Source organism: Leucoraja erinacea, chromosome 22 (genome assembly GCF_028641065.1).
Source record: "Leucoraja erinacea ecotype New England chromosome 22, Leri_hhj_1, whole genome shotgun sequence".
NCBI classification, from domain to species: domain Eukaryota; kingdom Metazoa; phylum Chordata; class Chondrichthyes; order Rajiformes; family Rajidae; genus Leucoraja; species Leucoraja erinaceus.
Window position 1 is genome coordinate 10,534,463 of NC_073398.1, and position 23,765 is coordinate 10,558,227.

At 44.1% G+C, this 23,765-nt stretch overlaps 1 protein-coding gene across 1 annotated transcript in view; it reads left to right on the top strand.

Moving 5' to 3' along the window:
• The window catches only part of LOC129707713 (von Willebrand factor-like), an 84,258-nt gene that overhangs the window by 59,182 nt on the left and 1,311 nt on the right, over positions 1-23,765 (top strand). The window contains 9 exon segments of the mRNA XM_055652939.1: positions 816-965; positions 3,561-3,674; positions 4,840-5,023; positions 8,213-8,253; positions 9,574-9,687; positions 13,135-13,233; positions 15,005-15,133; positions 16,100-16,139; positions 18,114-18,217. Of these exon segments, the coding sequence (XP_055508914.1) occupies positions 816-965; positions 3,561-3,674; positions 4,840-5,023; positions 8,213-8,253; positions 9,574-9,687; positions 13,135-13,233; positions 15,005-15,133; positions 16,100-16,139; positions 18,114-18,217 (975 nt within the window).

A 23,765-nucleotide genomic window follows, 5' to 3' on the forward strand; every position in this document is an offset into this window, starting at 1 on the left:
TTGTTCCTTAAACATTGCAATAGTCTTTCCCTCAACTACCTCCTCTGGCAACTCGTTCCATACCCCCACCACTCTGTGTGAAAAAATGAGCACAGATTCCTATTAAACCTTTCCCCCCTCACCATAAACCTATGTCCTCTGGTTCTCGATTCCCCTACTCTGGGCAAGAGTGTGAGGGTTTTTTTTAGTGTGAGGGATTTTTGAGTGTGAGGGGGAATGGTGTGTGGGGTATTTGAGTGAACGGTATTTGAGTGTGAGGGGGAATGGTGTGAGGGGGAAATGTGACTGTGAGAAGATTTGACTCAGACGAGAGATTACTGAACATTACCATCAGGCTAGTAATAATGTCTAAATTACCGCGAGATACATTAATGTAGAGAGGTAATAGTTACTGCATGTTATAGTACCATTATAGTGCAACTGTACATTGCTGTAGTAATGTATGAACTAAAGGGTAGGTCTCTAAGGGGATAGGCACAAAATGCTGGAGTAACTCAGCCGGTCAGACAGCATCTGTGGAGACAAGGAATAGGTGACATTTCGGGTCGAGATCCTTCTGTGATCCCAAAGGGGATGTTCTATATGCGTCAGCTGTGAGTCAGAAGAGTGTGGGTTTAATCTCTGCCCTGGTACTCCAGTACATTTCTCTCGGTGACTCTCCATTGCCAACTTTCAAATGAGATTAAATCAACGTGACCTGACTCCATGCCAGTGCGTTAGCCTGTGGGTCTGTTACTGTGAGCCGGGTTATGGTATTCACACATCGTATGTAATGAGGTACACTAAGGTGTTGATTGGATGCTTCTCACAAACAGGTTTGTGTGTACAATGATGTGGTCTACTTGGTCGGGAGGAGCTGGGAGGAATCTTGCAACGAATGCTCGTGCACGAACAGGAGGGACAGCATCACGGGGCTTCACGCCGTGCAGTGTGTGGCCAAAGCCTGCAACAAGAATTGTCCACTTGTAAGTAAGAATATATCTGCTTTCTTAAATAAAAAAACCTCAAATCTCGTGTCTGGACTCAATTGATACAATGTCGAATGGACAAAGTCTTGTAGGAATTCAGCGGGTCAGTCAGCATCTGTGAACAGGTGATGTTTCAGTTTCTTGGACTCCCATTCTGATCCACTGGGTGGTGCCAGCAATGTCTGCCTCGCCAACAGTCTGTCTGTACCTTCCTTCTTTGTTGATTTTTTTGTATGTGTTAAATGTATTTTTTTGTGTTCTTTAGTTTGTTTTATGTGGGGGGGGGGGGGGGAAACTTTTTTTTGAATCTCTCACCTTGACGGAGATGCAAATTTTATCCATATCGTATCTCTGTCCGCATTGCGACCTAACATATAAGAGCTGGCGGTCTCTGCTGGAGACCGACTTTGGGAGGTCTAACCATGGGAGCTTCGATTGCCGGCTGCGGGTGGATCAATTGCCACGACTGCGGATGGTTCTACTACCCTGATCTCGGGAGAATAAAGAGAAAATAAGATTGGACTTGATTGCCTTCCATCGCAGTGAGGAATGTGGGGAACCAGCTGTGGTGGATGTTTATGTTAACTTTTATGTAGTTGTGTGTTTTGTAGCTTTTTGTTAGTATGGCTGTATGATAATACGAGTTTCACTGTACCTTAATTGGTACACGTGACAATATACTGACCTTTGAACCTTTGAAGAAGGATCCTGACCTAAAACAGTGGCAATCTGAAGAAAGGTAATAGACAATAGACAATAGGTGCAGGAGTAGGCCAATTGGCCCATCAAGCCAGTACCATCATTCAATGTGATCATGGCTGATCATCCACAATCAGTACCCCGTTCCTGCCTTCTCCCCATATCTCCTGACTCAGCTCTCTTTAAGAGCCCTATGTAGCTCTCTCTTTAAAGTATCCAGAGAACCGGCCTCCACTGCCCTCTGAGGCAGAGAATTCCACAACTCTCAACTCTCTTGGTGAAAAATTGTTTCCTCATCTCCGTTCTAAATGGCTTACACCTTATTCTTAAACTGTGGCCCCTGGTTCTGGACTCCCCCAACATCGGGAACATGTTTCCTGCCTCTAGCGTGTCCAAACCCTTAATAATCCTATATGTTTCAATAAGATCTCCTCTCATCCTTCTAAATTCCAGAGTGTACAAGCCCAGCCGCTCCATTCTCTCAGCATATGACAGTCCAGCCATTCCGGGAATTAACCTTGTGAACCTACGCTGCACTCCCTCAATAGCAAGAATGTCCTTCCTCAAATTTTCCTCAAGGAACTGCAGATGGTGGTTTAGCAAAAAGAACATGGATAAGATTTGTACTTCCACTGGTTAAAAAAAATATGTCAGGTTCCATGCAGGTGCCGACACCTAACCCTATCCCACCATCATCTCTCACAGCCCCTTCCTTCACTGTAGTTTGCCACTGCTGCAACAGAGCTGCCATGCCGTTGTGACTGCCAGAAACTTCCTCCAAATGAATAACTGAGAAATGATAGGAATTTTATTTGGGTCTCGGAGTGATTTAATGAGAATGATCAGGACCTCCAGACAGATCATGAACCCAATCATGAATACAAGATTTATTTGGTTGGAAACTCTATATATGTTAACACAATGCCAGTTAAAATGATCAAGTAGATACATCATTTGTTTGGTAATCTCTCTGCCCAAACTCAAGTAATCTCAATCATTCTCTTTCATCAAAAGCAAATGTTGAAGAAAATCAGTAGATTAGATTAGATTAGATTAGATTCTATAGATTAGAGCCAATAGATTAGATTGATCTGACCTAGTTTATAGAGTTCAACCCCATAGGAGAAATTGGACATACTTGGATTCCTTTATCTGGAATGTCAGAGGTTGAGGGGAGACCATATAAAATGATAAGAGGATGTTAAACAGTAAGACTTTTTTCTCAGGGTGTAAATGTCAAAGATTAGAGGGCACAGCTTTAAGGTAAGAGGGGGAAAGTTTAAAGAAGATGGGTAGTGCGAGTTTTTATACACAGAAGGCAGTGGGTGCGTGGAACGTGCGACTGGGATTGCGGCGTTGAGGTTTTTGGATAGGCACATGGATGTACAGGTAATGGAGGAATGTGGATCACTAGGCAGAGGGGATTACTTCAACATGACATGCTGTACTGCATGGACATCATGAGCTGAAGAACCTGTTCCTGTGCTGTAGTGTTCTACGTTCTGTGTTCTATGTTTTAATGCCAGTCATGTGACCCATGGTTATTGCAGGCCGAGGAAGATCTCGGAATGACCCTAATGTTGATAACTCAGAATAAAAGGACGTACCTTTAGAAAGGAGGCGAGGAGGAATTTCTTTAGCCAGAGGGTGGTGAATCTGTGGAATTCATTACCACGGACGGCAGTGGAGCCCAAGTCATTGGGTATTTTTAAAGCGGAGATTGACAGGTTCGTGATTAGTAAGGGTGTCAAAGGTTATGGGGAGAAGGCAGGATGATGGGGTTGAGAGGGAGAGTTAGATCAGCTGTGATTGAATGGCGGAATAGACTCAACCGGCCGTATGGCCTAATTCTATCCCTATGACTTAATAAGCTTACGAACGTCTCATCCACAGGGATTAAGGTATAGGGAAGACAAAGATGCTTGCTGTGGAAGATGCAAAATGGCAGTGTGTGAAGAACGTGTCTCTCAGAGAGGTGATGGAGATCCGGTCAAAATTATCCATCAAGTGAGTGCATGAGGTTGTTACTTATATGTTACTTGTATGTTACACGGTGCGTAGGACATGTTCTACAACATGTTGTTCAAGAGGGAACTTCAGATGCTGGAAGATCGAAGGTACACAAAATTGCTGGAGAAACTCAGCGGGTGCAGCAGCACGCTGATGCTGCTGCACCCGCTGAGTTTCTCCAGCAATTTTGTGTACCTATGTTCTACAACATGTTGAGACACCTAGATATGCCTGCACGCCTGCATCTCCATCTTCTGTGTTGAGATAACTTCTGTTCAGACATTTCAGCAGTGTTTTAATTGTGACGTTGCAGCATGCCGGCACCTCTAAAAATGTACACATTCTTATTTTATTTTTCAGAAAGGTTAAACGTATGTTTATTAATGATGCATACTGACACCTTATAGTCTACAAAAAGAACACTGCATTAAGTTATCCCTTTTCAATCTTGTCTGAGGAGGCAAATTCCAAACAGATCACTATTTTGGGATATTGTTTAAGAAAGAACTGCAAATGCTGGAAAAATCGAAGGTAGACAAAAATGCTGGAGAGGCTGCATCTATGGAGAGAAGGAATAGGCGACGTTTCGGGTCGAGACCCTTCTTCAACATCAGTCTGAAGAAGGGTTTCGACCCAAAATGTTGGCTATTCCTTCTCTCCATAGATGCTGCCTCACCTGCTGAGTTTCTCCAGCATTTTTGTCTACCTACTATTTTGGAATAGATTATTTTGGTCATAATTTGACATTGCTTATGTTGGTATGAAATAAATACCCGTTAAAAGTATTCAGGGAAACATCTTTTAGTTTAGTTTTAGTTTTAGAGATACAGCAAGGAAACAGGGCCTTCAGCCCACCAAGTCCACGCTGACCAGAGAGCACTCGCTCACACATGTTCCACCCTACGCACTGGGAACTATTTGCAGAAGCCAATTAAACTACACACTCGCGCATGTTTGGAGTGTGGGTGGAAACCGGAGCACCCGGAGAAAACCCACAGAGAGAATGTACAAACTCTGTACAGACATGTACTCGAGGTCAGGATTGAACCCGTGTCTCTGGCACTGTGAGGCAGCAGCTCCACCCGCTGCGTCACTGCGTCGCAATCTGTCAGCACTTGCAGCTTATGTCAGTGAAGGTTAAAGTCTTGTTGTTGTCCTGCAGGCTGGCGATCAGTGGACATCCTCAAAAAACCCCTGCATCACGCTGGAGTGCTTGGAAGTGAACGACGAGGTGGTTTTACATGAAAGGAATAAGTCGTGCTCACACATTGACGTGCCGAAGTGTCCTCTTGGCTATGAGCTGCATTGTGAACGCTTCTTCAACTGCTGCCCGCTGTGCCAGTGTGGTGAGTCTTACAACATTCCTTCTAGACTTTGATGATACACAACCTTCATGATCAAAACTAGACACGGGTGACCCTCCATGTCCAGCGGGTAGAACAGTGGAGCAGCGGTAGAGTTGCTGCCTCACAGCGACAGAGACCCAGGTTCGAACCTGATTATGGGTTCTGTCTGGATGGAGTTTGTACGTTCTCCCTGTGGCCATGTGGGTTTCCTCCGGGTGCTCCGGTTTCCTCCCACATCCCATATACAGGCGGAAGAGATCAGTTTAACTTGGCGTCAGCGTCAGCACAAACATTGTGGACCGAAGGGCATGTTTCTGTGCTGTATTCTTGTATGTTCAACAAATTAAAACACAAACAAATATAATGCAGAAGCAAGAACAAAGACCAAAGTGTAATCAAGGCAGTTCACAGTTGAGAGTTTAGTTGGAGTTTGTAATGTAGTTGTTTGAATTGGATTGGATTCAATTTATTGTCACTGCACTTTTCAGTGCAACAAAATGGTTTAGCCTGCAGTCTTAACATAGAATAAATAACAAACACTCAACACAGTTTAAAGTCCCAAAGTCATTGTCTCTTCCCTCCTTGCTCTCCCTCTGCGCTGAGACAATCCAAGCCTCCGATATTGTGATGGTAAGTAAGTCCTGCGGCTGAATCCGTGCTCCGCAAACGGGCCGGTTCAAACTCCGCGGCCCGGGGCGGTCGAAGCTGCCGAAGCTGCCGCCCTCCAGTCCAGCGGACGCAGCTGTAGTTGCGGGAGCTCCGGGAAAATAAGGTCACCACCTGTGACCTGCGAGCTCCCGATGATGTCGTCCACTGGCCCGCGGCCGAGCCTCCGAGGCTCCAAAGTCGGGTCGGAAGTTGGGTCGCACCGCAACCACATTCTCCGAAGTCGGCCAGCCTTGTTGGTAAGTCCTGGCTGGCTCTGCCTCCGCAGCCTCGAGGTCGGTCGCAGTTGGAGGCCGCCAGCTCCGCGATAGGCCTCAGCGCAGACGGACACGGACACGGGCGATACGGCAGGAAAGGTCGCATCCCCCCCGAAGGAAGAGTCAAAAATCATGTTGCACCCACCCCCACCCCACACATACACAATTAAATAAACTGAATTAAACTGTAAAAACGGGACAAGAGAAAACAAAAAACAGAAAAGACAAATGGACTGCAGGCGAGCCGCAGCTGCAAGGCAGCGCCGCCACTTCTGGAAGATGACTCTCTGGAGTTCAGATTTGGGCTCCTTTCCACTGATGCTTCAGTTTTGTAAATGCCATGATCTTATGTCCATGTCATAGGAGCAGAACTAGGCCATTCGGCCCAGCGAGGCTGCTCCATTTTTGATCTTGGTTAATCTAATTTTCCCTCGCAACCACATTCTCCTGCCTTCTCCCTGTAACCTTTGACACCCTTATTAATCAAGAATCTGTCAATCTCCGCTTTAAAAATCCCAAGTGACGATATCCATGGTAGTGTGTGGCAATGAATTCTACAGATTCACTACCCTCTGGATAAATAAATTCCTCCTCATCTCCATTCTAAATGTACGTCCCTTAATCTGAGGCTCTGCCCTCTGGTCCTTGACTCTCCCCACTAGTGGAAACATCCTCTCCACATCCACATTATCCAAGCCTTTCACTATTTGGTATGCTGCAATTATGTCCCACTCATCCTTCTAAACTGCAGCGAGCAGATGCCCAGTGCCTTGAAACGCTCATCATGTTAATCTGGTCATCCCTGGGATCATTCTCATTGCCCCCAGCATAGCATCCCTCAGTGGCCATACACCACAGTTCCTGAAGAGGCTTCCAGGAAGACTCCAGCAACGTTCATCACCTCAACCCGCTCTTCCTCTTCTCGCCTCTGCTTTCCCCAAACTTCCTTGGAGAGAATCCTTCAGCACAGGGATGCACGTTGTGAGCCTCGGCAGATGACATGTTTGGCAGCTGCCTGCCTCAGACGTACACACTGATGGTGAAACACACAGATCCGGTTATCACTCTCTGACAGGGAAACAAACCACCAGAACAATTTCTTAAAGCCTGGATGTCTCATCCTTGTGATGACCCAGTTTGTTCTCGATGCTACAGTAGAGCCAAACTAGGATATAATTAACTTGTTAAACACAGGTCTACGATACGATATGATACGATAGAACTATATTTATCCCAGGAGGGAAATTGATCTGCCACCAGTCATAAACTACAACACAAGTACATGAAACATGAAATTAAAGTGACAAGTGGAAAGAATTGGAAATATGCATAGATTTGGGGAGGGGGACAGTGGGGAGGGGAGTTAGTCTACCCCACGACAGAAGGGGGAGGAGTTGTATAATTTGATAACCACAGGTAAGAAGGATCTCCTGTGACATTCCGTATTGCATCTTGGTGGAACCAGTCGGCTGCTGAAGGTACTCCGCAGGTTGACCAGTGTGTCATGGAGGAGGTGAGCTTCACTGTCCAAGATGCTCCGCAGTTTGAAGAGAATCTTCCCCTCCAAGACCACCTCCTGGGAATCCAACTCCACCCGCTACAGTATAATGAAGCTAAATGTAGACACAAGGAACTGCAGGTGCTGGTGTATTAAAAAAAAGTCACAACATGCTGGAGTGCTCAGTGGGACAGGCAGCATTTTCTGAGAACATGGACAGGTGACATACAGCATAAAACAGGCCCTTCAGCCCAACTTGCCCACGCCGACCAAGATACCCCATCAAGACTAGTCCCACCTGCCCCTGCTTGGCCCATATCCCTCTAAACATTTCCTATCCATGTACCTGTCCAAATGTTTTTTTTTTTAATGCTGTTCAGACTCGTAAAGGGTCCCGACCCAAAACATCGTCTATCCAAGTTCTCCAGAGGCGTTTCCTGACCCGCTGAGTTACTCCAGCACTTTGTGTCTATAATGAAGCTCTCAGACCATACAAGGTTATGTTGCAGCAATTGAAAACTGCACCTCCCCCTCCCCCCCCTTGAATGGTTCCCCACCCTGGTATTGTAATTATAGTGTCAAAATTAGAAACACAAAATAATGAAAAGGATTAATTGCAAATCAAGATTCCCCCATCCAGGATATTATAGTGTTAATTAGGAATGTTTAAATTGGTCTGTGCATAAAAGTCACAGTTTAAATTTTGGGATGATATGGATATCACTCGGTAATGTGAATCAATACTATTGATCAATTTTTATTCTCCAGTTCCAGGAAATGTTTGCTTGCTAAATGGATCCGTCATTGGGGTAAGCAAATGGCTTGTTCTATCATTTTATTTAACGTTGTGCTGTTGTGCCCAATACAATCATTGTTCTGCTTCTGAAAGAAGAGTCATGTAGTGCAGCGGTAGAGTTGCTGACCTACAGTGCCAGAGACCCGGGCTCGATGCAGACTATGGGTGCTATCGGTACAGAGTTTATACGTTCTCACCGTGACCACGTGGCTTTCTCCGGGTGCTCCGGTTTCCTCCCACACTCCCAAGACGTGCAGGTTTATGGGTTCATTTGCTTCTGTGAATTGCCCCTAAAAAGTGTAGGATAGATAGAACTGGTGTATGGGTGATTGCTTGCTAGCTCGGACACAGTGGGCCGAAGGGCATATTTCCACATTGTATATATAACCAAATCTAAACTAAAAATAAAGGGGTTTAAGTATCTCAACAGAGAAAGATGAGTGAAGAGGTAAATCAGACGGCATGAATCATGAGTAAAGAGTGTATCATTGTCAACAAAACAATAACATTCTTACTTCCTGCAGCTTAACAGGCCTATAATTGCACACAGATAAATATATAATAATTAATAAAACAATATAGTTTAAACATAACACCAGGTGACCATAATAGAACAGATACCAAAGTCCCTTGTGCTAACAAAGGCATGGTCCAGAGAAGATCATGATTGTTGAGATTTAGTTTTAGAGGTACAGCAGGGAAACAGGTCCTCACTCTGCTGAGTTCACACCAGCCATCACTCACCTGTTCACACTGGTTCTATGCTATCCCATCTTCTCATCCACTCCCTACACACTAGGGTCAATTTACAGAGGGCCAATTAACCTACAAACCTGCACGTCTTTGGGTTGTGGGAGGGAACCTGAGCACCCAGAGGAAACCCACGGGGTCACAGGGAGAACGTGTAAACTCCACACACAGACAATACCCGAGGTCAGGATTGGACCCTTTATGAGGCAGCGGCTCTGCCCGCTGCGACACTGCTGCCCCTAGTGTATACTGCTGCAAGTTTAAATATCATTTATAGCTAACTTTCCACCCAGTAAATCTTCATGGCATACACTGCACGGAACTTCGCATGCATCCAGGTGGAGCACATAAATATCTCACAGCCTTCTGTCTTTTCATCTCTAGCCTTTGTCCACCCATGTACCAACCAAACAACCCCCTTACCTGTATCTAGGGTGGGGGGGGGATGGGGGGGGTTAAGGGGGAGGGGGGTTAGGGGGGAGAGGAGTGTTTGTTGGTTAGTTACCTAGTATTGCTTGCACCTCTACTTGACTGTTTCGTGTTAAACATTGTCGGTGAACAAAGTTATTTGTTTTTTTTCTAGGTGGGGGAATCTCTGAAGGTTGATGACTGCACTGAGTGTCAATGTACAGCCAAACAGGATAAACTGACGTACGCTCTCCGGTGTAGCACCGTGCGATGTACAAGGTGCCCTGAAGTAAGATCACATGTCTATGTTCGTTACTATTAATGATTGCAGAATGGAATGAGATGGGGTCAGGCAAAGGGGAGCCAAATTCAACCCACTCATTGATGGAACGGCTAACACGTTAACGTATCTGGCCATTTACCAAGGTACCAAGGACCATTATCTATCTGGTGTCATCAGATCCTTTCATTTTCTTAATTTAAAAACAATGTCAGATTTTACATTCAATTATTGGCAGAAACAGTATATGGCAAGTTTATCTCTGAATGTGCTCGAAATAAGAAAAACGTCACTGTCCCAATACCAACACACGTACATGAAGCCAACATTCTCCTACTTCAGACACCACCATTCTCCTCCGCCACCAGACACAGGAACAGCTTCTTCTCCACTGTTATCAGTCTTCTGAACGGTCTGTCCAATTCACCTCTAAGCCATTGCGGACATTGGACTTTGTCTCTGGAACTGATGCACTACGATGCTGAGAACTATATTCTGCACTCTGTATCTTCCCCTTTGCTCTACCTATTATACTTAAGTTTGAGTTGATTGTATTTATGCATTGCGTATCTGATCTGTTTGGATTGTATGCAATACAAAGCTTTTCACTGTACCTCATTACACGTGACAATAATTCACCTTAACCTAAACCTTCATGAACCCATTACCCACTTGTTAAACTTTGACCTGACAGGCATTTCGATCATTACCAATAGCAGAGAAACGGGAATGACTGAATTGAAAAAGGATCAACAGACAGTGATCTCTCAATATTAAATTTGAAGCTAATTTATCAGTTAAATGCTGAGTAATGTTGTGGTCAATAGTGTTAAATGCATGGGAGAATATTCCATGGAACAGTGCAGCACATGAACAGGCCCTTCGGCTCACAATGTTTGTGCCAAACATGATGACATGATACTGGTAATCTCCATGACTCTATGACTCCTCTGCCTACACATGATCCATATCCCTCTATTCTCTGGATATCCATGTTTAATGGATTTAGACAATAGACAATAGGTGCAGGAGTAGGCCATTGGACCCTTCGAGCCAGCACTGCCATTCAATGTGATCATGGCTGATCATCTCCAATCAGTACCCCGTTCCTGCCTCTCCCCATATCCCCTGACTCTCTTTAAGAGCCCTATCTAGGTCTCTCTTTAAAGTATTCAGAGAACTGGCCTCCACTTACCTGAGGCAGAGAATTCCACACTCACAACTCTCAGTGTGAAAAAGTGTTTCCTCATCTCCGTTCTAAATGGCTTACCCCTTATTCTTGAACTGTGGCCCCTGGTTCTGGACTCTCCCAACCTCGGGAACATGTTTCCTGCCTCTAGCGTGTCCAAACCCTTAATAATCCTATGTTTCAATAAGATTCCTTCTCATCCTTCTAAATTCCAAAGTATACAAGCCCAACCGCTCCATTCTCTCAGCATATGACAGTTCCGCCATCCCGGGAATTAACCTTGTAAACATACACTGCACTCCCTCAATAGCAAGAATGTTCTTCCTCAAATTAGGGGATCAAAACTGCACACCATACTGCAGGTGTGGTCTCACTGGGGCCCTGCACAACTGCAGAAGGACCTCTTTGCTCCTATACTCAACTTCTCTTGTTACGAAGGCCAACATGCCATTTACTTTCTTCACTGCCTGCTGTGCCTACATGCTTACTTTCATTGACTGATGAACAAGGACCTCCAGATCCCGTTGTACTTCCCCTTTACCAACTTGACGCCATTTAGATAATAATACCTTCCTGTTTTGCTACCAAAGTGGATAACCTCACATTTATACATCTTGTATATACAATTGCATCTTCCCACTCACCCAGCCTGTCCAAGTCACCCTACATTCTCATAGCATCCTCACAGTTCACCTGCCACCCAACTTTGTGTTATCTGCAAATTTGCTCTGTTACTGAATCCCTTCAACTAAATCATTGATGAAGCTGTGGTCCCAGCACCGAGCCTTTGTTAATGGGATGAAACTGCAGGCGGAGTGTTCCATTAATAGCTGGTACTTTTACAAACAGTTAATGCCCGCACCCAAAGTCAATCAAAGATGAAGACTCATGGTAAATCTGAATAAAGATGTTGCAGATTCAGGGAATGGAGGAATGTGGATCACGTGCAGGCAGAGGAGATTCGTGTATCTCGGCATCATAGAAACATAGAAACATAGAAATTAGGTGCAGGAGTAGGCCATTCGGCCCTTCGAGCCTGCACCGCCATTCAATATGATCATGGCTGATCATCCAACTCAGTATCCCGTACCTGCCTTCTCTCCATACCCTCTGATCCCCTTGGCCACAAGGGCCACATCTAACTCCCTCTTAAATATAGCAAGAGGTTTATTAGAGGGGTAAATATAGCAAGGGGTTTATTATAACAGCAAGTGAGCATGTTGATAGTATGCAGGAGTTTAAGGATGCATTTTATGGTTAATTCTCCACACGTTACATAGGCTGGTGTGAGCACGTGTTCGGAATTCAGTTTCATGAGCTCCTGTCATAGCCCCAGTAATCTTCACTCCATTACAAGTGATTGATCAAAGGTTTCCCTTTGATTAACACCAACAAATATGCATTATGTATGGATTCTAAAGCCCCATCAGCGTGCTCTGGAGAGTAAGGAATGTGGAGCATAATGCCCGTAGTTTTGGAATGCGTGAAATGTGGACCAAGTCACGTTTTTACAATGTTCAGGCTTTTTACATAGTTTTATGTTACTTGTAAAACATTTCGTATGTTACTTAATTAGAGCCATACAGTGTAGAAACAGGCTCTTTGGCTCAACTTGCCCACACCAACCAACATGCTCCATCCACCTTAGTCCCATCCTCTCGCGCTTGGCCCATAGCCCTCTAAACCTGTCCTATTCATGTACCTGTCCAATATATTTTAAAAGTTATGATAGTACCTGCCTCAACTACCCTCCTCCAGCAGCTCGTTCCATATACCCACCAACCTTTGTGTAAAAAAGTTGCCCCTCGTGTTCTTATTAAATATTTCCTTCCTCACCTTAAGCCTATGTCCTCTGGGTAAGAGTCTCTGTGCATTGAGTTGATCTTTTCCCCTCATGATCTTGCATGCCTCTATAAGATCAGCCCTCAATCCTCCTGAACTTCTAGGAATAAAGTCCTAGCTTTCCCAGCCAAAGTAAGACACAAAATGCTGGAGTAACTCAGTGGGACAGGCAGTATCTCTGGAGAGAAGGAATGGGTGACGTTTTGGGTCGAGACCCTTCTTACTCCAGCATTTTGTGTCTATCTTCAGTTTAAACCAGCATCTGCAGTTCCTTCCTACACAGTTAGCCTGCCCAGCCTCTCCCCATAGCTCTGGCACACAACATGCCGTTGGTGATTGGTAATATTCGTGATCAAAGGTAATTAACATTGCAAAGAAAATGTCTGCATTTTTTAAAGACTTTTGTTATTTGCTCTTTGTTCCAGGGATTCATCAGGAAAAAAGAAAGTGGTTCTTGCTGTGGGAAATGCGTAGCCACAATGTGCATGATCCGTATGAAGAATGGGACATTGCTCAAGTTGCAGGTTGGTGCCGACACACAGAGTGTAGATACTTAGCCGAGCAAACACCTCGTACACTGGGGAAAACACTTGGATCAGAGGTGTCACTTTCAGTTTGGAGTCAGGGAATCATAGATTCAATCCTCTCTCTGTCCGAGATAACACAGTCCAGATTGACACTGCCGGGTAATGGTTAGGTAGTTATCATTGGAGGAGATGTGCACTTTCAGAAGATTTGTTCAAACTAAGTGGGAAGCACGGTGAAACAACAGTAGAGTTGCTGCTTTACAGCACCAGAGACCCGGGTTCGATCCTGACCACGGGTGCTTGTCTGTACAGAGTTTGTACATTCTCCCCGTGACCTGCGTGGGTTTTCTCCGAGCTCTTCGGTTTCCTCCCACACTCCAAAGACATACTGGTTAACTGGCTTGGTATAAATGTAAAAATGGTCCCTAGTGTGTGTACGATAGTATTAATGTGTGGGGATCGCTGGTTGATGTGGACTTGGTGATCCCAATGGGCCTGTGTCCACTCTGAATCTCTAAACTAAACTAAACTGAAAAAGACGAGTGTTTAGGATATTCTGTTCGGTTTTGGGCACGCAGCTCTAGGAAGGATGTGATTATTCTGGAAAGAGTGCAGAGAAAACTCATGAGGATGTTGCCAGGACTCGAGGACCTGAGCTATAGGGAGAGGTTTGGCAGGCTAGGACTTTAGTCCTTGGACCGCAGAAGGCTGTGGGGTGATCTTACAGAGGTGTATAAAATCATGAGGATACTGAGTTGGATGATCAGCCATGATCATATTGAATGGCGGTGCAGGCTCGAAGGGCCGAATGGCCTACTCCTGCACCTATTTTCTATGTTTCTATGTTTCTATGAGGGGAATACACAATCTTTAACCCAGAGTAGGGGAATCAAGAAGCAGAAAACATAGGCTCATGGTGAGAGGGGAAAGATTTAATAGGAACCCAAGGGGTGGTGGGTATATGGAACGAGTTGCTAGAGGAGGTAGTTGAGTCAGGTACCATAAGGACATTTAAAAGACATTTGGACAGGTACATGGATAAGAAAGATTTATAGGGATATGGACCATGGGCCTAGTGTATTTTGGTTAGCATGGGCAAATTGGGCTAAGTTAGACACAAAATGTTGGAATAACTCAGCGGGACAGGCAGCATCTCTGCAGAGAGGGCATGGGTGATGTTTCGGGTCCAGACCCTTCTGAAGAAACATCGCCCATTCCTTCTCTCCAGTGATGCTGCCTGTCCTGCTGAGTTACTCCAGCATTTAAACCAACATCTGCAATTCTTTCCTACACAGTTGGGCCTGGGGGTCTGTTTCTGTGCTGTGTGACTCTTTCTATGATTCTAGTTATCATTATGAGAGGAGCAGTTTTTCAGAAGAAATGGTAAAACTAAGTGTAGCTCAGTCTGCTCTCTCTGGTACACATATGTTCCCAAAGCATGATTCAAAATGGATATGAATAGCTCGGTGAAAATATAGTTCTCATTTAATATAAATAAAAACAGACCACTTAATCACTCCAGGTATTACTTGTTGTAGGATTTTGTTGTGTGTAAGTTACAGGTCTCATTCCTGTATAGACAATACTTCAAAAAGTACTTAGCTGACTATAACATTATACTGAACGGCCCCATGAAATGCTATTTTCTGTTTTTGACATAAAAATTCGTCAACATTCACTGTTTAAATTGGAGAAAATGTGCATTTTAGTAGTATCAATGGGAGATTTCAACAACTATGCATTTAAAGAGAGCACTTTATTTCAACAGGCGGATGAGAAGATGCAAGATAACTGTGACTTGTACAGGTGCAAAGTGAGTGAAACTGGAGATTTTGTGTCAGAAAAGCGAATAACAGTCTGCATGTCGTTCGATGAGGAAGAATGCAGAAATGGAGGGGTAAGTGACTCAAGGGGCTCAATGTCTTCAAATGACTAACTTTGGTCTAGGACCGTCGGTGGGACTGGAAGCGTGCAATGTTCGAGTTGTTCAAACCTCACGACAATCGCTGCAGAGGCTTAGATCCACGGATCACTGTCGATCGTTCATCCAGGAGGCCTCTCTCCCAATAGTTTCTGGAAGAATCCAAGGATTCTCCCTCCTGGTGGGTAGCAGAATCCACAGGTTTGTTGACATTTGCACAAAGAAGTGTTGAGTCTAAACACAAAGTGCTGGAGGAACTCAGCACATCAGACATCATCTGTAGAATGGATTTGATCTGAATTGTCGTCTGTCCATTCCCACCACAGATGTTGCCTGACCCGCTGAGTTCCTCCAGCACTTTGTGTTTTCCTCATGTCTCCAGTATCCGTTGTTCCTTATATCTACACAAAGACGTGGTTCCTGACATCAGTCTCAATCCTCCAGTGTGGACTAATTTGGCAGGTGACCTTATGTATTAGGGAAATAACAGATTTCCAAGGTTTGCTGTTTCCTAGCATGAATGGAGTCTTTATTCTATGGATAATTTTCCTACTCTCCAAAGACGTACAGGTTTATAGGTTAATTGGCTTTGCTTTAAAAACTTGTAAATTTACCATAGTGTGTAGGATAGCACTAAAGTACGGTGTGATCGCTGGTCAGAGCGGACTCAGTGGGCCGAAGGGCCTATTTCCATTCTGTATCTCTAAACTAAACCACAGATTTCTGTTCTAAACAGTAATCAAAACTGCAGGAAATACTTAGCAAGTTGGTCAGCATCTGTGGAGAGAGAAAAACAGAGTTATGTTTCACCTTTGTGACTTATCGTCAGAACCATAGATTTGAGAGTTCTAACATCAAACTTAATTTGCCATCATATGCTTTCAAATAAAGCTAATAGTAAAAGAGAACTAAAGTGTGTTATTTACTTCTCTTGGCCTGCAGGGTGAGATCGTACCTGTGGAAAACAGCTGCTGCTTTACCTGTGAGTATCCATGCTGTGGCTCTGTATTTGTGATGTCTTGTTGCTATTAGCTGCATATCCACATGTACTGAGCAATCAATACCCTTTAGGTTGCAGGTTAATGGTGAGTTGAAGTTTTACTCTGAGGACAGAGAATTGAGGGGTTGGAGATTTCATTACAATGGGGGATATTACAGGAAGAGGAAAGAAATTTGTATCGAGGTCACAGAGTCACACAGCACGGACACAGGCCCTTTGGCCCAATTCGTCCATGCTGACCAAGATGCCCCATCCGCACGAGGGGTGGCATAGTGGTGCAGCGGTAGAGTTGCAACCTCGCAGCGCCAAAGACCTGGGTTCAATCCTGACTACGGTTGCTGCTTGTACGGAGTTTGTACGTTCTCCATGGGTTTTCTCTGGGTGCTCCGGTTTTCTCCCACATTCCAAAGACATGCAGGTTTATAGTTAATTGGCTTCTGTAACTTGCCCCTAGCGTGTAGGATAGAACTTGTAAACTGGTGATCATTGGGCAGCGCATACTTGATGGGCCGAAAGGCATGTTTCAAAGCTGTATCTCTTAACTAAACTAAACTAGTCCCACCTGCCCATGTTTAGCCCATATCCCTTTAAACATTTCCTATCCTCTAAACCTTTCCTATCAACGGTCCTTAAGATTACAGAGAATTATGTTAAAATAACTACTTCCCGATCATTTTTGCTACTTGGCAATTTGGAAACAAGGCAAAATGCTTGAAAAAGCCAAAACATTTGGGTAACAAGGTAAATTAAAACAAAAGAGAAAAGAAAGACATTTAGTCTTCAAACCGTTGTTGAATTGGGATCAATTAATATTCTTTAAATGATTTTAGATGAGGATTACGAAAGGACAACACATAGCAAGTGTTAGAGTCGGATTAGCCATGGTGCCGCGGTTGAGAATGTCAGTGCACAGACTGCTTTAGTACTGCAACAATCTACTGGCCTAGGGGAGAAGAAGCCTGCAGGCAAAGCAACTGGTGGAATTTCAAGATGCTACTGCTAATCTCAGCAGTGAAAGGCAAATACTCCCAAAATCCCATGTTTGAGGGTGTTCCAGGGCTTCATTCATCTTTCCCAATTATATGCCATTAAACTGGAAAGAGTATAAAGAATATTCATAAGGATGTTGCCAGGGCTTGAGCTCTAGGGAGCGATTGGGCAGGTTAGGAATTTATTATTTGCGGAAGGATTGGTGGGTGATCTTAGAGAAGTGCAAAAAATCTGAGGGGAATAGATAGGATGAATGCACAATGTATTTTACCCAGGCTACTTTAATAGGAACCTGAGAGGCAACTTTTTCACTCGTGGGATGGTGGATATATGGAACGAACTGCCAGAGGAGGTAGTTGAAGCAGGTAGGATAATAGCATTTAAAAGATATCCGGTCAGCTACGTGGCTAGCAAAGGTTCGGATGGATATGGGCCAAACACAGCCACTTGTGAATAGCTTAGATGGATACCTTGGTTGGCATGGATGAGTTGGGCTGAAGGGTCGATTTACTTGATGTATGACTCTATTAGGCCTGTTTGGAACTCCTTTCAGGCACGAGTTTGTGTGTGTTCATTTACTGGTCTTGCCCAGACAGTCATGGAGAAAGTGAATGGACTTTACGCATTGGTTAGACGTTGCCTTTGAAACACTAGGATCATTTTTTGTTGCCTTTCTTGAGTAGTGTTTCACTCTGTACGCGGTGTAATATCCCTCCAGTTTATCCATTCCCATTCCCAAAGAATACTGAGATATGATGATGAGAATGGGTATGACTCTCCAAATGTGTCAGCGATCCCATCCATAGCAAGGCACAAGTCTACGCCTTTCGATGACACTATGTCATGTGCAAAATCTGGCTTCTTATGTCCTAATGAATATTACATGCTAAAATAAGAATAAAAATGACTGTATTCACTGATTATCTACAGGATTGATTTTAAGATACTTCATATTCTTGTGTTCAGGCAAATACAAGTCGGAACAGTGCAAGAAATTAACTCGTGTGATTCAAAAGATTACCCAGGATGACTGTACAACTGAAGGGGAGACTGACATCCATTATTGTGAGGTACTGCTGACCACGTGATTTAACAATGTTTTTATTCATTGTTGAGCATTTCCCCCGTTGGCTTTGCAGTGGAAACGGAACTGAAACTGAAACTGGAATGCCAGATGTAGGGCTGGGCACGCAGCCAGTAAAACAAATCGTAACTATCTTAAAGGTTTCACCCTCCCAACTTCCCTCCTCTTCCTAGAAGTATCGAATCCCTCGTTCCTTCCACCACAACCAGGTATGTTGTGGGCGGCACGTACAGCTGCTGCCCTACAGCGCCAGAGATCTGGGTTCAATCCTGACCATGGTTGCTGTCGGTACGGACTTTGCTTGTTCTCACTGTGTCCGCGTGATATTTCTCCGGGCGCTCCGGTTTCCTCCCTCATTCCAAAGACGTGCAGGTTCATGGGTTAATTGGCTTCTGAATATTATTCCATGCTTGTAAGATAGAGCTAGTCTATGGGTGATCGATGGTCGGCGCGGACTCGCTGGTCCGAAGAGCCTCTTTCCATGCTGTGTCTTTCAATCAATCAAAGCAAAGTGTACATTAATAGAACTCTGGATTTCCCTGAGGAAAGTTGGAAACCACCTCAGATCATTAGGTGTCGTCTCAAGGAACTGCAAATGCTGGTTTACAAAAAAGACACAAAGTGCTGGAGTAACTCAGTGAATCAGGGGGAACCTCAGGAGAACATGGGTGGGTGGCGTTTCGGGTCGGGACCCTTCTTCAGACTGAACATTAGATAGTCATATAAAAGAGGATTTTCACCGGCGGAAGTGAATTCTCCAAGGCTCATTCTTTGTGTTTGTGGAATTCTTGTTGCTAATGATGTTCTATTATCCCATCTGTTAGCAGGTCCCGGTAATGGGACTGTCTTTGTCGATTCATCGTCAAACATTTGATAACGTGCATGGAGTGTATTAAACCTCTAAAACACAAGCAGTTTCTCATCAACATGAAAGCACAGAACAATTTAGCTATAATTGAGTTTATTCAAATAGCCAAACCTCCTTCAGTAATTAACTTCAAGCACTAGAATAGTCTGCTCATTCTCTGCCCAGGATGGCTTAATTGGAAGAGACTGCAAGGGCATTAAGTCCACTTGCCTAGATTTAATGCAATATTCATACACAGTAATTTAGTCCTCAGTTCTATTAGGTTTGCACACAGCCGTTGTGATGGAGGGTTGTGTAGGAAGGAACTGCAGATGCTGGTTTACACCGAGGATAGTTACAAAATGCTGGAGTAACTCAGCGGGAGAGGCAGCATCTCTGATTGAGGATTGCTCTGCTTGCAAATGCCATGTCCAAAGAGTCTTTGTGGGTCGCTGATGGGTACCTGTTAGAGGGAAGAGATAGCGAGGGACACCAATCATGTGCCATTACACTATGCCTTCACAGACAGTACTGGTCACCCCATTACAGGAAGGATTGGAGGCTTTGGAGAGGGTGACAGGAGATTTACCAGAATGCTCCCTAGATTAGAGCATTTCAGCTACAAGGGGAGGATGGATAGACTTGGATTGATTTTTATGGAATTTCGGAGTTTGATGAGAGTCTTCACAGAAGTGTATAAAGCTATGAGAGGCATAGATAGGGTAGACAGTCAGAACCTTTCTCACAGGCTGGAAATGTTCAACACTAGAGGGGGGCAGAGCTATACGGTGACGGAGAAAGTTTAATGAAGGTGTGCAGGTCAAGTTTTTTACACAAAGGATGGTGGGTGTCAGGAAGGAATAGCCAGGGGTGGTGGTGGAGGCAGATACGATAGTTGTGTTTTAGATAGGCACATGGACATGCAGGGAATAGAGGGATATGGATGATGGGCAGGCAGTTGAGATCAGTTTAACTTGCCATCATGTTCTGCACAAACATTGTGGGCCTAAGGGCCTGTTCCTGTGCTGTGCTGCTCTCTGTCTCCACACCGCTACACCTCCGTGTGAAATGATCACAGATTCCATTTATATCTGGAGAGTTGACCAATACATTACCAATTGATTTATAGCATAGCATTCATCAGCAAAAAGACTTGGGTTCAATTCACATCCACCTGGGTAAGGTGGGTGATGTCAATGGTTGGCGTTCTACAGTGGCTTGCAAAAGTTTTCATACCCCTTGAACTTTTCCACGTTACAACCACAAACGTAAATGTATTTTATTGGGATTTTATGTGATAGACCAACACAAAGTGGCGCATAATTGTGAAGTGGAAGGAAAATGATACATGGTTTTCAATTTTTTTTTCAAATAAAAAACTGAAAAGTGTGGCGTGCAAAAGTATTCAGCCCCCTTTACTCTGATACCCCTAAATAAAATCCAGTGCAACCAATTGCCTTCAGAAGTCACCTAATTAGTAAATAGAGTCCACTTGTGTGTATTCTAATCTCAGTATAAATACAGCTGTTCTGTGAAGGCCTCAGAGGTTTGTTAGAGAACATCAGTGAACAAACTGCATCATGAAGTCCAAGGAACACACCAGACAGGTCAGGGATAAAGTTGTGGAGATGTTTAAAGCAGGGTTAGGTTATAAAAAAATATCCCAAGCTTTGAACATCTCACGGAGCACTGTTCAATCCATCATCCGAAAATGGAAAGAGTATGGCACAACTGCAAACCTACCAAGACATGGCCGTCCACCTAAACTGACAGGCCGGGCAAGGAGAGCATTGATCAGAGAAGCAGCCAAGAGGCCCATGGTAACTCTGGAGGAGCTGCAGAGATCCACAGCTCAGGTGGGAGAATCTGTCCACAGGACAACTATTAGTCGTGCACTCCACAAATCGGGCCTTTATGGAAGAGTGGCAAGAAGAAAGCCATTGTTGAAAAAAAGCCATAAGAAGTCCCGTTTGCAGTTTGCCACAAGCCATGTGGGGGACACAGCAAACATGTGGAGGTTCTGGTCAGATGAGACCAAAATTGAAGTTTGTGGCCTAAATGCAAGTTTTTGGCCTAAATGTGTGGTGGAAAACTAACACTGCACATCACCCTGAACACACCATCCCCACTGTGAAACATGGTGGTGGCAGCATCATGCTGTGGGGATGCTTTTCTTCAGCAGGGACAGGGAAGCTGGTCAGAGTTGATGGGAAGATGGATGGAGCCAAATACAGGGCAATCTTGGAAGAAAACTTGTTAGAGTCTGCAAAAGACTTGAGACTGGGTCGGAGGTTCACCTTCCAGCAGGACAACGACCCTAAACATACAGCCAGAGCTACAATGGAATGGTTTAGATCAAAGCATATTCACGTGTTAGAATGGCCCAGTCAAAGTCCAGACCTAAATCCAAGTGAGAATCTCTGGCAAGACTTGAAAATTGCTGTTTACAGATGCTCTCCATCCAATCTGACTGAGCTTGAGCTATTTTGCAAAGAAGAATGGGCAAAAATTTCAGTCTCTAGATGTGCAAAGCTGGTAGAGACATACCCCAAAAGACTTGCAGCTGTAATTTCAGCGAAAGGTGGTTCTACAAAGTATTGACTAAGGGGGGGCTGAATACTTTTGCACGCCACAATTTTCAGTTTTTTATTTGTAAAAAAATTTGAAAACCATGTATCATTTTCCTTCCACTTCACAATTATGCACCACTTTGTGTTGGCCTATCACATAAAATCCCAATAAAATACATTTACGTTTGTGGTTGTAACGTGACAAAATGTAGAAAAGTTCAAGGGGTATGAAAACTTCTGCAAGCCACTGTATAAGCTAGGGTACTGTCCCATTCACCTCTAACCCATTACAGACATTGGACTTTGTCTCTGGAACTGGTGTGCTACAATGCTGAGAACTATATTCTGTATCTTCCCCTTTGCTTTACCTGTTGTTCTTGAGTTTGACTTGATTGTATTTATGTATTATCAAATCAGTTTGGATAGTACAATACAAAGCTTTTCCTTGTATCCCGGTACACACACATATGTAAACCACTTTTGTTCTCTATTAGCATTTATTTTGGATACCATGAGCGTTCTCAATTTTTCACGAATTGTTTAAAGTAAAACTTCTGTGGCTAAAAACATTTTGGTGATTTCAGTCTCAGAACAGTTTCTCTAAGCATCAATGCAATACGACCCACATACATTAAAGTGCCTCAAAGTTGCTTCAAATCACTGCTTCACCTTGGGGTATGTCGGTACTTTAAATAAAAACTCCCAAGTGTGTAAATATTAGCACGACTTGTGTCTGTGCTGCGCATTTTGCTGCCTGATCATTCAGACCCATATATTGCCACATTATTGTATCGGTGTCTTGTCATTGTCTGCAATACCACACCTTGCCAGGGAGGGGCACCACACATGGAAAATGCAATGGCAAAGCTGGATCTGTTCAATATTTCACAAAACTATTTTAAAATCTTACCACATTCATACATACGGAACACCTGCATGCTCACACACGTATATACCAGAAGCCCCAGCACTATTGGATTCCAAAGACTTGCACAATTACAGGTTAATTGGTGTCTGTAATTTGCCCTTAGTGTGAAGGATGCGAAACAGGAATAGCGTAGAGCTAGTGTGAATGGCTGATCAATGGTCAGTGTGAACTCAATGGGCCGAAGGGCCTGTTTCCACACTGTGTCTAAAACTATGGAAGAAAACACAAAGTGCTGGAGTAATCGCATTGTTTGATGAGATGTTTGATATTCCAGAGCAAATTATCCCAGTTTACACAACCTCTCCCACCCTTTAATCCAGAATGCAGAACAAGGAACTGCAGATGCTGGTTAATACCTGGCAAAGTGCTTGAGTAATTCAGTGGGTCAGGCAGTATATCTGTAGAACATTGATAGGTGACGTTTCGGGTCGAGACCTTTCCTCGGTCTGATGTAGCACTTGGTGCGACTAATTTCCTCCTTATCCACTTTCAGTAATTGTTTGTTCTTATCTGTCTATGTTCTGTGTTATCAGTGCTCTGCGCGTTGATACTGTGGTGGTTCCATTACCATGTGGTGTGATCTTTGTGTACCTTCCGTCTAATGGGCAAAGTTGACTTGTAATACTGTAAATGGAACCTGTTCCTTACCTGTGGATATTCTGTGTGTCCACACGTCACTCAGTTTTTAGACTCTTGGGGAAACAGGGGTTGTGGGGATTGGCTGCGGCTTGACACCTAGGGTGGGCAACAATTCTGTTGAATGGCGAACAAGTTTAATTTTCCTCACAGTCTCCTCCTGCTTCTGTATTCTTACTTCTGCCGTCAGCTCAGCTGGGAACACTCCTGTGCCTCTCATCCCTTGCACCATCAAATACAACTCAATAATCTTAAATATCAATTCACCAGAAACATTGTGGAGAGTTCAATGTGATTACAAAATGGGATTCTGTTCCTACAATATCAAATCCCTAAACATTGCAGTTGCTCAGTTGGTGATAGAATATAGAACAGGAAAGGAACAGGCCCTTCGACCCACAACATCTGTGCTGAACATGATGACAAGTTAAACTAATCTTCTCTGCCTGCATGTGATCTACATGCCTCCATTCCCAGCACCTCCATTTACCTATCTAAAAGTCTCTTAAATGCCACTAGCGTATCTGTCTCCACCACCACCCCTAGCAGCAGA